Source organism: Podarcis bocagei (assembly GCF_964188305.1).
Source record: "Podarcis bocagei genome assembly, chromosome: 9".
NCBI classification, from domain to species: Eukaryota; Metazoa; Chordata; class Lepidosauria; order Squamata; family Lacertidae; genus Podarcis; species Podarcis bocagei.
The window spans coordinates 5,757,524-5,772,960 of record NC_138134.1 but is presented as its reverse complement, the minus strand read 5'-3'; the positions used below and the strand labels follow the sequence as shown (position 1 = coordinate 5,772,960).

Genomic DNA, 15,437 nt, shown 5'->3' with positions numbered 1-15,437 from the left:
GGTCACGTGGCCAGCGTGACAAGCTGCATCTGGCGAGCCAGCACAGCACACGGAAACGCCGTTTACCTTCCCGCTAGTAAGCGGTCCCTATTTATCTACTTGCACTTTGACGTGCTTTCGAACTGCTAGGTTGGCAGGCGCTGGGACCGAGCGACGGGAGTGCACCCCGCCGCGGGGATTCGAACCGCCAACCTTTCGATCAGCAAGTCCTAGGCGCTGAGGCTTTTACTCACAGCGCCACCCGCGTCCCTGTGTGGAAGGAGTAGGCAGGGTCAAATAGGGGTGCTGTGTTCCTACCACTTCAATTGCTCGTTCTTAGTTTTCTCAGGTTTTCATTGGTTGTGGTTACATTCTCCCTTCCCACCCTCACTCCTGGCCATTTATACTTCTAATGGAGGAAACTGTTTCATTCCCAATTCTGGACTAGGAAACCAGGAAGCTTCTTCCCCTAAGTGGTGTCAGAAGTGACCCTGTCTTCATACCATGATAATGTGCAGAGAAACTGACCACGGCATTGGCAGGAAAAGGGAACTTTATAGTAAATTTAGAAACACATTTGGCAACTGGAATATTGGTCGCTACAAGAATTGTTCATTTTCTTTCTAACATACAGGCGGTGACCATTTTGCACTCATCCAAAAAATGTGCAACCACTGCCACTTGTGCTAGGAACGAGCCCCATGTAAATTGCATTTGTGCAATAATATGTACATTATGTGGAGTAATATGAACAGCAAGTGGTTGTTTTAAAAAGCCTGATCAGGTGTTTAATCCCAATGCACATTAAGTGTTTTGTCTTGTTAAACTTTTGGTGGGGCATGGATTATTGCAGATTTTTTTGTTTGTTTGCAGGTTTTCATTGGATTTGTGCTAAAGCAGTTTGAATACATTGAAGTGGGACAGTTCAGGTATAAATCAAGTCTCATACAGGCCTGTGGAATTATATGTATAAAAATTTGAATGCAGGTCCAATTTTTAAATGATTTTCATTTTTCCAAAAATTGCTTCCTCGTGGCAATTGAGGGTAGATGGGGAATTACATCCCTGTTAGAAGACACCTGAAGGCAGCCCTGTTTAGGGAAGCTTTTAATGTTTAATAGGTTATTGTATTTTAATGTTCTGTTGGAAGCCGCCCAGAGTGGCTGGGGAAACCCAGCCAGATTGGCGGGGTATAAATAATAAATTATTATTATTATTACTATTGCCCAGACCTCCCCCCCTTTCTGCACCATAGCAGTTGTGTCACTAAATGGGGGGAGCATTGGCGCAGATCCCCTCCCTATCCAAGTAAGGGTAATACCACTTAATTTGCTTTCAGTGGTGCTGATATGTCATCAGATCTGGTTATGTTGCATCATTATGTCATCGCAATGTATGATCCATAATTGGCTGAGATCATGCAATGGGAGAGAGAAATGACATCAAAAGGACACAAAAACAGTGGTTGTCTTTTTCATTTTTTAAAATGGGATGTCATTCTCCCACAACCAAGAAAGAAATTAGATCACGGGGATGATCTTCTCTCACTGCTCTGCATTTAGGAATATTTAAATTATAGAGTTATTAGGCTTAAGATTCTTTTGTCATTAGCTGAATCTAGTTCTCAGCTGTTTGAGCCCTCAAAACGGAGTGGTCCCTTCTTCTGGAAGTTTCAGAAGTCTCTTAAAATATTTCTCTTCCTTTTTCTCTCTCTAGGGAATCAGAAGCAATTATTCCTAGTATCTTTTTCTTCCTGGTATTGTTGTCTTATGAGCGCTACCACTCCAAACAGATAATTGGAATTCCTAAAATTATTCAGCTGTGTGATGGGATAATGGCCAGTGGAAGGAAAGCTGTTACACATGGTAATAAAAAGAGTAAAGTTGCAAAACTAATGTTCTGTATATCAAGTGCTAAAAAGTTGTAAGGGTTTTGTGGCACTGGATTTGAGAATTATTCCAATCATTATAAAAAATTGCAGGAGAGTTTATGTGCTTTCTTTACATCCTGCCTCTTCCTCCTTTTAATAAGGGACTTTATGCAAGAAACTTTTCACTACCAGTTGTTGACCTGTTAAAGAAATACTCTTCTGTTGGGAGGAATATTTTTGTCACTGTAACTGTGTTAGCTAGGTTCTTTGCCATCTGCGTGTGTGGTTATTCTTTATTTACAAGAGCTAGATCTTCTTAACCGTAAACGTTTGTTTCTTGCACTAAGCAGAGATAAAAGGCTTGGCTTCTGAATCCTTCCCCTTACTCCTGCCTTAAAATACAAGTGTCATAAAAACACACACATTAAAGATACATTAGTCCTAAGGTTTGACAGCAGAACGTCTATAGTTAAGAGTTTACATGTTTTAGTTCTGTTACATTTTAATTTAAAATTGATATTGTAACTTTTTTGTAGCAATACCTGCTCTGCAGCCCATTGTTCACGATCTGTTTATATTAAGAGGAGCAAACAAAGCTGATGCTGGGAAAGAACTGGAGACGCAAAAAGAAGTGGTCGTCTCAATGTTGTTGAGGCTTATCCAGTACCATCAGGTAAATTGTGTGGGCATGCTTGTCGGCTAATTAGTATGTCCATTTTTGTTTAGAATAGTTTGGGTTGAAGGTCTTGAATTCCATGTTATGTTCCTTTCTGTGACAGTCTTCCAGCACCTTGTATGTTTTTTCTGTAGGGAAAAAATTCTAATACGTTTCTATATTTTTTCTTCTTCGTTTGAAATATTTTTATCTGCCTCTTGCTCGTAAGGGTTTCAAGGTAACTTAAGAATCAATAACATCAATAAAAAACAATTTGAATAAAATATCATAATATTTCATATTTAATGCAAACTACTGAAAGAGGATCAGTATTAAAATAGCATTAATTAATTATAGTCAGTCACTGAATGCTTGAGGAGTGTTCGTTTTGTATTTTATTTTATTGTTTGTTTATAATTTTGTTTATTTGTTTGTTTATTTTATATTTTGTTTATTTGTTTATATATTTGTTTACTTTTGTTTATATATATTTATATTTTTAGGTTTGTTTATATTTTTGTTACTTATTTGCATTTTTGTTTATTGGTTGATTGGCACCATGTGTGTCTTGAGTGCACACAAGTGGGAGCTGCCTTGTACATTACAATGCACTATAGGAAACATGGGGACCACTATGAAAAATGCAGCCAGGGGTTGGGTTCTCCCTTTCTATTTCTCTCTCTTTTTGCTATGTGTTGGCTGAGGCTGACACAGAAACACTCTGTGTAATGACCTGAAGAAATTTATGTTGCATTTTGGGGAGAAAAGAATATGGGAAATACTAGAACATTTCTGTCAGACAAGCAGGCAAAGAGAACTGAAAGGAATAGTTTTCTAATGATATAAAGGAATGTGGCATGTTCTGAGATTTTTATTTTTCTTCAGGTGCTGGAGATGTTCATCCTAGTATTGCAGCAGTGTCACAGAGAGAATGAAGACAAATGGAAAAGATTATCCCGACAGATAGCAGACATCATTCTCCCAATGTTGGCAAAACAGCAGGTTAAAACCATCAGTTACCTAAACTAATATATGTTTATATGTTCCTGTTCGGATACTGCCAGGGAGATAAAGTCCATCATGGCCCCCAAGCCAGCTGCCGGACGATCCATTGATCTCCCATAGTCACGCAGTATGAGCGATTAGCGACACAAGTTTCCTGAAAATACCTTGCCACATTCCAGGGCTCATGCACACTCTTATCAGCAGATAATGCACAGCCAGAAGTCGCACTCAGGAGAACATTATTTACAAGCTTTTATTCAGCGTTGATCAGAACAAAGAAAGACATGACTGTCTGCATCAGTGTCTTCGACAGAGAGAGAAACGAAAGCAATAGCAAACATAAACATCCTGTGAACAGGAAATACGCAGGCTGTGACACAAACATCCTGCTCCCTTTTAAGGTGGAACGGAAATATCCTAACAGTTCCACTGTTTGTTTGCAATATGTGGTGTTTCAATTTCTAGTAGGCTTGTTAAGTGTGCTACAACTAAAACAACAGGCAAACATGTAGCATCTTAAAGACTAACAAATTTCTTATGATGAATTAAAATCCAGCAGTTTTTACTGCAGTCTCCTTTGGAAGTTCCTTTGTTCCAGGATAGCCACCTCAAGGTCAATTAATAGATTAAGTTCAAATAAATAAATAAGCCTGGGATCATGAAATATCTCTCTGCTGGTTTTTATGTATTGTCTTTGTTGATATCAGGCTTGTGCCCATTTGTGGGCTGGCAATCTGGCAGCTTTTGATGGGGAAGTGGCAGTTCCAGCCACCCAATCCCTCCTGTGATGGGTGTCCCCCTGGGGTCAGATGGGGAGGGCGCAGGCTTGTTGCTCAAGATGCAGCTGTGGCTCCACATGTGGGAGCAGACTCACACTCTCCAACACAGCACATGACTGCAAGTTTGGCATTCCAATAAGCCGTGGGAGGCTTGTGCATAAGCTTGCCCTGCCATGCCTTTAAAAGCTTTGCTGGTGACTGAGAACTCATTGAGCAAAGCTTCCTTATGCTTTTGAACTTTTCTTGCTTTGATCTTGAACTCCTTGAACTTTGACGGCGGCTTCTAGCCTGGTGAGTGTCACCACTTCCCATTACCTAGTCAGAAGTTTGAGGCTACTCTAGCCTTGTCACCGAGTCTGTACTTCAATACATATATCTTCCTTACTTTCAAGTAGGAGCTCCTGTTGTCGTGTTTTGAGCAAGAGCCAGGGCATACAGGACTTTTAGGTATATAGGGGGTGTTATCCAACTAATTCAAACTCAGAGCAATCCCATTGAAATCAGTGTCATGTCTAACTCTTTAAGTTCACTGATTTCAGTGAGTCTACTCTGAATATTGTTTACAAGAAACCCACAAGGCTTCAAAATTCCAAATGCGTGAAATGTTTAAATACAGGGAACTCCCCCTTTACTCGGGGGTTGTGTTCCGGGTCATTGTTTGTGTCAGCGGTCCCGCATAAGCCCATTCCACCAAAAGGGGCCCACATGTCAGCATTCGTGCATCACTTGGGACGTTTGCCAAATGGTTGCTGCCTGTATGTGGCAAATGTAAATCAGTAACTTCATAAAGTCAGGTAAATGCTCCCAGCTCTTAATATTTCTTTGTGAAAAAGTGTGCATTCATGGTATGCTTTAATGCCATGCTGAGATTTGTGTTAGAAAGACTAAGCATTAGAATTCTGTCTGATTAGGTTGCTCTCAGAAATTAATAATGAGTTCAGCATTTATTTATTTTTATTATTGTTATTTAACTGATTTTGTAGATTTTTTGACATTATTATTATTAGAAAAAGCTAAAAATGGAGAAAACAATAATTAAAAACAATTAAACATAATAATGTTGGTGATGACAAAAATGGGATTTATGTTTGTTTTTTTAAATAGATGCACATAGATTCTCACGAAGCTCTGGGGGTATTGAACACTTTATTTGAAATACTGGCACCATCAGCTCTCCGACCAGTGGACATGCTTTTAAGGAGCATGTTTGTGACTCCCGGTACATTGGTAAGCATCATTTTTTCCTTGGCAAGATGTGAGTGGAAAATCACAGAAAGCTAAAGCAATCTGGTAAAAAAAAAATGGAAGGGGGAATCATACACTCCTGCCCCCATCAGTATTTTCAACTTTACGTACAATTTGTTGATTGGTTGCATTTATATACCACCTTTCTGCCAAGGCAGTTTACAATTTAAAAATACTAAAATAAATAAAAATAATGTAAAGTTGGCCCTTGGAGGGGAAGGGAGGCAGTTCAATTTGGGCAGGCCCTGGTGTTGTCTTCTTCCTTCATCGCTTTCCTCCTTTTGGGGTTTTTCTCTCATTGGTAGGCCTCCGTGAGCACTGTGCAATTATGGATATCTGGCATTCTTGCCATTCTTCGCGTTTTGATTTCACAGTCGACAGAAGACATTGTTCTTTCTCGTATTCAAGAGCTCTCCTTCTCACCATATTTAATCTCATGCAAAACAATTAACAGACTACGAAATGGTGAAACCATTCTTACCTCAACTCACGAACAAACTCTGGAAGAGCAAGATAAATATCTGCCTGAAGAGACATTTTCTAGGTTAGTCATTTTTTGTTGTTGTACAATTTCCTTATAATACATACTGGGATAAAGTGTGTATTTATTAGAAAAGGAGACCTGAGACATCCTAGAATTTTATATTAACCCAACAATGAAATCTTACTACGGGCAAATATAAGTTATTTATTTATTGAGTCCATACATTTGTGTGTGCACTTATGGGATTCTTTTCCCCCTCCAGGGCTGTGTTGACAAACAGATCTTAACCCTATTTTGTTCTTTACTTGGGGAATTACATGATGCTTTGTAAAACTCCCTCTCCCTAGGTTCTTGTTGCAGTTAGTGGGGATCCTCCTGGAAGATATCACTACCAAACACTTGAACGTGGATATGAATGAACAGCAGCACACATTCTATTGCCAAGAGTTGGGCACATTGCTTATGTGCTTAATTCATACCTTCAAATCAGGTATTGCTCTTCAGATAATGTGTTGTCTTACATTATTGTGTCAGCCATTAAAATACAGTGGTACCTTGGGTTAAGTACTTAATTCGTTCCGGAGGTCTATACTTAACCTGAAACTGTTAACCTGAAGCACCATTTTAGCTAATGGGGCCTCCCGCTGCCGCTGTGCCGCCAGAGCATGATTTCTGTTCTCATCCTGAAGCAAAGTTCTTAACCTGAAGCACTATTTCTGGGTTAGCGGAGTCTGTAACCTGAAGCATTTGTAACCAGAGGTACTACTGTAATGGCTTTACTTTGGATTTACAGTAGCACCTCGGGTTACGTTACCTTTAGGTAACGTAAACTTCAGGTTGCGAAAGCGGCAAACCCGGAAGTATTTGACCGGGTTTTGTCCCACGCGCATGCGCAGAAGCGGTCTACCACCGCACGCATGCGCAGAACAGTGATCCTCAGGTTGCAAAAACCCAGGGATCCAGCTGGACCTCTGGAATGGATCCTGTTCACAACCGGAGGTACCACTGTATTTTGGAATGAATCCCATTGAGCAGTTCTGTTTCCGTTGTACCTGAATTAAAAAAACTTGTTTTTTAAATGGTACTGTTTGATTAATGTAGTTCCCCTGAGAAAATTAGAGTTCAAAACCTGTCAAATTGAGAGAGAGAGAGAGAGAGAGAGAGAGAGAGAGAGAGAGCTTAGTTGGTAGAACATGAGACTCTTAATCTCAGGGTCCTGAGTTCAAGCCCCACGTAGGAGAAAAATATTCCTGCATTTCAGGAAGTTGGACTAGACGACCCCCCCCCCCAACTCTTATTCTGTTATTCTATGAAATGAACTAGCGCTGTTGGGGTGGGGGGACTCTGCAACCCATAGATTGGTGCACCCAATGGGCCCTCTGATATGCAACAACCCTGTTGTGCATGCCCCACAGCTGGACTTCAAAACAGATTTCTGTTCGTACCAGTAAGGGCCTTCTTTCAAGCCTAACTGCAGTGTGTGTATCACAGCTGAGGAAGGTTTCAGTTTAAGGTAATCTCTGAGTTCTCAATCAATCAATCAATCATTTTATTCGATCGTCAGTCAGTAAAAAAAATAAAATACATTTGTCAGTACACAGTTAAAACTCCAGGAAGATTTTAGAACTTAGTCAACACTAAAATGGGCTAAACAGATAGCCCCATACCCTCTGAGTTCTCCTTGGAGAGGTTTATGCCAGAAGGATTTGGGGGGGGCACACAATTATGCAGCCATGTCCCTTAAGAAAGGGTAGTCTTGTATCTGTATCTGGACCTCGTTGTTTTCCACTGATCATGTTTTGAAGAAAATACTCATTGATATTTGGAGAGCTTTGCATTTCGCCAGGATAGGGTATGACTAATTTCAGTGAAATGCACTGCTAAAAATCAGTCAAAAAAAGATCCTAGGAGTACTTTTTAAAGGTTTTTTTCTGGAAGCATGATACTTAGAAACTTAATTAATTAAGAAATATTTAAAATTAAGATTGATAAGAATTAAATATTTTAGTGGCCTAAACCATGAGTTGTCAAATGGATCTCTGTTATAATGTGCTATTTCTGATTTTGTTTGGGTTTTTAAAAACCATTTTCACTGTTTTAGGAATGTTCAGAAGAATCACAGCTGCAGCCACTAAGCTCTTTACAGGAGATGAGTCAGATGGTGATTTCTACACCCTTAAAAGCTTAAATGATCTCGTTCAGTCCATGATACCTACACATCCTTCTTTAGTCCTCCTGTGGTGTCAAATCTTACTGCTTGTTAATTATACTAACTGTAGCTGGTGGTCAGAAGTTCATCAGACTCCAAAGTAAGACTATTTTTCGTAGTGGTAGAATTATCTTGTTAAGCATTTTTGTGTGTTTATATTGTAAACGGCCCTGTGATCCTCAGATGAAGGGTGGTACATAAATTTAATAAATACAAATTGTCCATAGTTCATTCAAGCAGAGTCCTTAATAGGGGTTGGCTACCTTCATCCCATAGCTATCAACTTTTCCCTTTTCTTGCGAGGAATCCTGTTCGGAATAAGGGAATTTCCCTTTAAAAATGGGAACCATTGACAGCTATGCTTCAGCCCATAGTATGATTTCACTTGCCCCTGGCCTAATTTCAGAAGACCTCTGCTAGTAATCACTGTACCTCTAGGAAGATAGATCTGTTATCCCTTGGCCCTCTGGGTGGAGAGGAAGACAGGAAGGTGTCAGAGAGTACAGAAAAGGGTGACTAGTTACCTATGGTCCTGCCCACAACTACAAGCAGCATGCAACTTCAATTTCTGATTTTGCCTGCTTCGAAGTGGTGCTCCACCCTCTGTGTGTCTCTCTTCCTCTACTCTTTATTGCCTGTTTGTCCTTATCTGGGTGTCTTGTAGTATGTAATTTATTTATTTTTAAAGGGATCTTGCTTGTTAATCTGTGTGCATTTTTCTTGTTGCTGTTGCCTGTCTGCCATTTTGTTTTTCCCTGTTCCTCCTACAGTGGTGCCTCGCAAGACGAAATTAATTCGTTCCGCAAGTTTTTTCTTCTTGCGAGTTTTTCGTCTTGCGAAGCACGGTTTCCCATAGGAATGCATTGAAAATCAATTAATGCGTTCCTAGGGAAACCGCTTGCCAGGCTGGCGGTGCGGAGAAGGGCTTTTCTCCCCACCACAAGCCTTCAGAACAGGTACGGGAACAGAGGGGAAGGGGCGCAGCGCTTCTCCTCTGTTCCCGGGGCTTGCGTGGGAGGAGGGTTTTTCCTCCCCACCGCCACCATTCAGAACAGCATTCTGAATGTTGGCGGTGGGAAGGAAAACCCTCCTCCCACCCCACCGCAAGTCTTCAGGACAGCCATCCAAAGGCTGGCGTGGGGAGAAGGGCTTTCCGCCCCACCGCCAGCCTTCGGAGGAGCCTTCCGAAGGCTGGCGCGGGGAGAAGGGCTTTTCTCCCCACCGCCAGCCTTCGGAGGAGCCTTCCGAAGGCTGGCGCGGGGAGAAGGCCTTTCCGCCCCACCGCCAGCCTTCGGAGGAGCCTTCCGAAGGCTGGCGCGGGGAGAAGGCCTTTCCGCCCCACCGCCAGCCTTCGGAGGAGCCTTCCGAAGGCTGGCGCGGGGAGAAGGCCTTTCCGCCCCACCGCCAGCCTTCGGAGGAGCCTTCCGAAGGCTGGCGCGGGGAGAAGGGCTTTCCGCCCCACCGCCAGCCTTCGGAGGAGGTCCGAGGACAGTGAGGAAGAAGCGCTGCGCTTCCCCGCTGTCCGGGAGATTTCCCTATGGGCTTTCGTCTTGCGAAGGAAGCCCATAGGGAAATTCGTTTTGCGAAGCGCCTCCAAAACGGAAAACCCTTTCGTCTAGCGGGTTTTCCATCTTGCGAGGCGTTCGTCTTGCGGGGCACCACTATATTATTCCGTTTTACTTGTTAGCCCTTTCTCTTGGGTTCTTGTCTGGGAGGTGGGGGGGGGGTCAGTGAAGATGTTTGTCTGGTGACTCCCGCTGCCACCACCCTCCTCAGTTTGCTAAAAGAGGATTTAGGAAAGCTCCGCCAGCGCCCTTCTCTTCCTCTCACCTTGTACAGAGGGGCTTAGATAATAGAAGACTTGTCCACCTCACGGCTTTAGAAGAAAATGATAAATTAACTGCATAACGAAGGGTTCAAACTGGAAGAAAGTTTGACAGTGTTGTTTTCTGGAAATCAAAGTCTCCATTTAGGAGTAAAAATATTAACCCCCTCTCTCTCCCTTTCCCTCGCCCCCCGCAGAAGGCACAGTCTTTCCGCTACAAAATTGTTTAGGCCTGAGAAACATGGAGATGACATTGAAGCAGATTCTGAATCCAAACTTGGTATGTGTAATCGAGAGATAGTCCGAAGAGGGGCACTCATCCTTTTTTGTGATTATGTGGTAAGTTTTGAATTATTCAAAATAATGCTGCTGCCCCTCCTATGGCAATGACCTACTTTTTATTTTGTGTATTTTACCCTTGTCTGTGAACATTTTGTGTGTAAACTAGTCAGTCATGGTGATTATTTACTTACTATTATTATCCTATTCACATGTAATTGTGATTGAAAAGTCTTCTGGGCAGAGACCTGTTTGCCTTATGCTGTTAAGGTCCATGTACACTGTGTTGCAGCTAGATAAATAATAGCTCTCAGAGAATACCTTTAGTGATTTCGATGCATAATCTTGCATATAAAAATTTTATGTATTTGTGGCACTGCCATTTTCTGTACTTTCTTCATTCCCAATTCTCTGCTTTCTGACAGTTATCCATTTTGGACATCAGAGTGTCAGGATCAGGTTCTCTTCTTAAATATGGTGTGGAAGTTTAACCTTTTATTTACAAAAATTGAACAGGTCTCTGCCCTAGACAGCTTCTTAAAGTTGTTGGACATTTCAGTATTTCCATCCCACCCACCCCCATCCCTGGAAATCTAAATATATGCAATAGCTAGTTTCTTATCAAACCTTAATTTCTTTTACTACTTTAACAGCACAAAATGCATCATTTTAACTTGGCATATAAAATTATGCTACTTGGCATATTTATTAAATTCACAAGTAATTTTATGTATATTTACTTAGAAATAATACTCAGTCCCAAGAAAGCCATCACCAGATAGTGGCCTCAAAGTTATAAATGCCTTAGGCTACAATCCTGTACACACATAAAAAGGTACCCCTGGCTGTTAGGTCCAGTCACAGACGACTCTGGGGTTGCGGTGCTCATCTCACTTTACTGGCTGAGGGAGCCGGCGTTTGTCCTCAGACAGCTTCCAGGTCATGTGGCCAGCCTGATTAAGCCACTTCTGGCGAACCAGAGCAGCGCACGGAAACACCGTTTACCTTCCCGCCGGAGTGGTACCTATTTATCTACTTGCATTTGACGTGCTTTCGAACTACTGGGTGGGCAGGAACTGGGACCAAACAACAGGAGTTCACCCCATCATGGGGATTTGAATCGCCGACCTTCTAATCGGCAAGCCCTGGGCTCTGTGGTTTAGACCACAGCGCCACCCACGTCCCATACTTTGGAGTAAATCCCAATGCAACTTGCTTCTAAGTAGGTAGGTGCAGGATTATAGCAGATTATGTAATTTGAGAGAAGTGAAAGTTGACCACAAGGGAGGGGTGAGGTCAGAAGGCAGCAGGTGTAGAATTCTTGTTTCTAGCATCTCCACACTAGATCATAGGTCAGAAGAAGAAGGTAACAGTTCACAAGAAAAAGAAGACCCTATAGGCTCCTCAGAAAGGTGACAGCACTCTCTAGGTTAAGAAATGCATCTTGGATTTGAGTACAGAAAGTGGCCATTTTAGGTGCGCCCAATATGTGCATAAATGCATTGAACCCAAAAGTGACTCAAAAAGGGGCGGAACAGGGTATTTGCAGGCTTTTTCAATGGTGTTTCAAATATACGCAATTTCACTTAGATACACAGTGCCTTGGAATGTAACCCCCACATAAATTGGAAGTTGCCTGTATTGTATATGTCTACCGTATGCACTGGAACTATCATTTTCTAATGCTGTAGATTACCTTACATAAGAAATGTTATGCTACACATTTTGAGTTACTAAACCCCAGTTCTTGAAGACATTTCACTCGTTTGAAAAGATGAAATGTGTAAAAAAACATTTTCCTTTGGCAAAAGTTGTGGGGTAGGAGTTCTCAGGTGAGGAAATTTTCTTTTCCTGAGTGTTTCCTCTCCCACTCCTGAGCTTTCACATATCTATTTTATTTTTACTTATTTATTTATTAGATTTATATACCGCCCTTCTTCTAAAGACTTTTGTTTGTTAGATATGTCCTCCTTCCAGGATTTAGTGCATTGATTTTCTCCCAATGGACATCACAGTCAGGATTTCTGCCATTAGCTCATTCTGCTCTTGCCTCCTCCATAACAAGTAATGGGATCTATTCCGAGGTTTAATAAAAAACACTGCTCCTATGATAATTTCGTCTTTAGTCTTAAACAGTGTCTGCATCTAGGTAAAAACGTAGCACCAAGTCTACCTGATCTCCACTTAATACTGTGGTTTCTAGTCCAAAGAGGGAAGATTGTCTCCCTTATTTTCTCTACAGATGTTCGGTCACAACAGGGGTGGTTGTGGCCAGAATCAGACACACAAAGCCTTCCAGGCCCCATCTTCCTCTTCTGTGCAGCTCTGGGCTTCTGTAGAGAGGTTTAGTTCTGCCCAGCAAGACTCATGTTCAGTTGTAGTGTTGGGCTAGGTGCAAAGGTTTAAACCTCCCCAACAAACCCAGTGATGTGATGAGCATGACTGTGGTGTATGCATTCATTCATTCAGCCTTTATTGACATAATTCAGGCAATAAAAACCATCCATAAAACATTGATAATCCCGACATGTTGTTGTTGTTTAGTCGTTTAGTCGTGTCCGACTCTTCATGACCAGAGCACGCCAGGCACTCCTGTCTTCCACTGCCTCCCGCAGTTTGGTCAAACTCATGCTGGTAGCTTTGAGAACACTATCCAACCATCTCGTCCTCTGTCGTCCCCTTCTCCTTGTGCCCTCCATCTTTCCCAGCATCAGGGTCTTCTCCAGGGCGTCATCTCTTCTCATAAGGTGGCCAAAGTATTGGAGCCTCAGCTTCACGATCTGTCCTTCAGTGAGCACTCAGGGCTGATTTCCTTCAGAAAGGAGAGGTTTGATCTTCTTGCAGTCCATGGGACTCTCAAGAGTCTCCTCCAGCACCAATCCAGACACATATTAAACACATAAAACATATTAAAGACTCACTAGATATTATTAAGTAAGATTAAGAGGTGTGTGCATGTATTTGTGGTATGCTCTGTTTCATGTGCCTGCACACATATGAGAAAGAGTGTGTTGCATATATGTAATGAGTGCAGGGCTCTTACATGCTCAGTGGTCACTTTAGTGGCAGAAGATCTTCAGAGGGTTGGCCAACCTTATATGTACTTCTCTGAGTTAGGGTATCGGTAGAGGAATTAACATGTAGAGATGTCATCCATGCAACCTTTATGATTTCATAGTCTCATAGAGTCATCTAGCCCCTTCCTACAAGTGGGAATATTTTCCCCAGTGTGGGGCTCAAACCCACAACCCTGAGATTAAGGATCTTACGCTCTACCGACTGAGCTATTCCAGTTGACAGTTGGCATTGCCTTAGAATTAATGAATCAAATTCTTTTTCCTTCCATAGTGCCAAAACCTGCATGATTCTGAACACTTAACCTGGCTGACAGTGAATCACGTTCAAGATCTGATTAATCTCTCCCATGAACCACCTGTGCAAGATTTCATTAGTGCCATTCACAGGAATTCAGCAGCAAGTGGACTTTTCATCCAGGCTATTCAGTCGCGGTGTGAGAACTTTGCAGCTGTAAGTTGTTTAGAGTTATAAAAATTCCCTGTTACCCTTTTTCTGTGACTCTTATCCTCACCTTGGGATTCATCTTCTGAGCCCCATCCACAAAAGCTCTGTGCAAGGATTTCTGCTTGCGCAATGGGGCCTTCCTCCCTCTGCTTCCCTTGTGCACATTGCACCTCCCAAAATTGGCTCGGGGGTGTGTGTGGCATGGGCAATGCTGGATCAATAAAAAAATCCCATTCTATAAACCTAAATTTTAAGGGGGAGTGCAACCCTATCCAGAATCAGCTGAATACAGTCTCCCTGCTTAGAAATCTCACCTGCTGTACCTCGCGTTACGTAACCCTCTGGTTATGTAAACTTTAGAATGCGAACGCAGCAAACCCAGAAGTATTTTTCTGGGTTTTGACACGCCTGCGTGGGCAGAACAGGCACCTCCGGTAGCGAAAACCTCAGGATCTGACCGAAGCTCTGGAACAGATCCCGTTCACAAACAGAGGTACCACTGTACTAGTAATTCTATCTTAGCTAGATTCAGATTCAGTTTACAGTGGTACCTCGGGTTAAGTACTTAATTTGTTCTGGAGGTCTGTTCTTAACCTGAAACTGTTCTTAACCTGAAGCGCCACCTCCCGCTGCTGCTGCTGCTGCGCCGCCGGAGAACAATTTCTGTTCTCATCCTGAAGCAAAGTTCTTAACCCAAGGTACTATTTCTGGGTTAGTCTGTAACCTGAAGCGTATGTAACCTGAAGCGTATGTAACCTGAGGTACCACTGTATTAGCATTCATCTACCCTATTGTTATCTCCCAGCACTCCTGTTCAGAGTATCTTCTAAATTAGTCAGGATTAGATGCAAAAAAAAGGTAGAGTTGGGTGTTATATGGGGGGGGGAAGGTTGACATAAAGAGAAACTCAAGGAAGTGGTGTGTACATTTTTGGGGTCCATGCCTGTTTAGTCTGTGCCTGAGTTTAAGCTATAACTCCATTAAGGAATGATTTGTTTTCTTCAGAGCTGTTCAAAACTTTCATATGTCATTTGCTTTTCGGTAGTTTAGTATGAAAAAAGCCCTGTAATTTTCTTTTCTCCCTGTTTAGCCAACTGCAGTAAAGAAAACTCTACAGTGCTTAGAGGGGATTCACCTCAGCCAGTCTGGTGCCGTCTTAATATTGTACGTGGACAAACTTTTGTGTACTCCATTCCGTGTTCTGGCTCGCATGGTCGATACTCTTGCTTGCCGCCGAGTAGAAATGCTTTTAGCTGCAACTGTGCAGGTACCAAATGCATTGTCATGTCTATGTATACTTTTGTTTGTCAGTGTTTCTGATACAGTGCAGTATTCTTAAATTTAATTTGCATTCAGTCTGCCTGTGAAGTAAATTGTTGGGAAAAAATAATTTACCATGTCTCATAGGGAGAGTTGATGTGTTATGTGCAATGTTGTATATAAACATAGCTATTTAAATACAATGAGAAGGGGAGGGGCACAATATATTTAATGTGCATACCGTATTTTTCGCACCATAGGACGCACCCGACCATAGGACGCACCTTGTTTTAGAGGGGGGAGAACAAGGAAAAAAAATTCTCCC

At 42.1% G+C, this 15,437-nt stretch overlaps 1 protein-coding gene across 2 annotated transcripts in view; it reads left to right on the top strand.

The window, feature by feature from the left end:
• Positions 1-15,437, top strand: part of HTT (huntingtin) — a 115,731-nt gene that overhangs the window by 54,730 nt on the left and 45,564 nt on the right. For both annotated transcript variants that reach the window (XM_081207544.1, XM_081207543.1), the window contains 11 exons: positions 853-908; positions 1,696-1,844; positions 2,386-2,522; positions 3,390-3,506; positions 5,393-5,515; positions 5,839-6,077; positions 6,365-6,507; positions 8,119-8,326; positions 10,249-10,390; positions 13,679-13,858; positions 14,943-15,119. In XM_081207544.1, the coding sequence (XP_081063670.1) occupies positions 853-908; positions 1,696-1,844; positions 2,386-2,522; positions 3,390-3,506; positions 5,393-5,515; positions 5,839-6,077; positions 6,365-6,507; positions 8,119-8,326; positions 10,249-10,390; positions 13,679-13,858; positions 14,943-15,119 (1,671 nt within the window). The remainder of the gene's footprint in view (positions 1-852; positions 909-1,695; positions 1,845-2,385; positions 2,523-3,389; positions 3,507-5,392; positions 5,516-5,838; positions 6,078-6,364; positions 6,508-8,118; positions 8,327-10,248; positions 10,391-13,678; positions 13,859-14,942; positions 15,120-15,437) is intronic.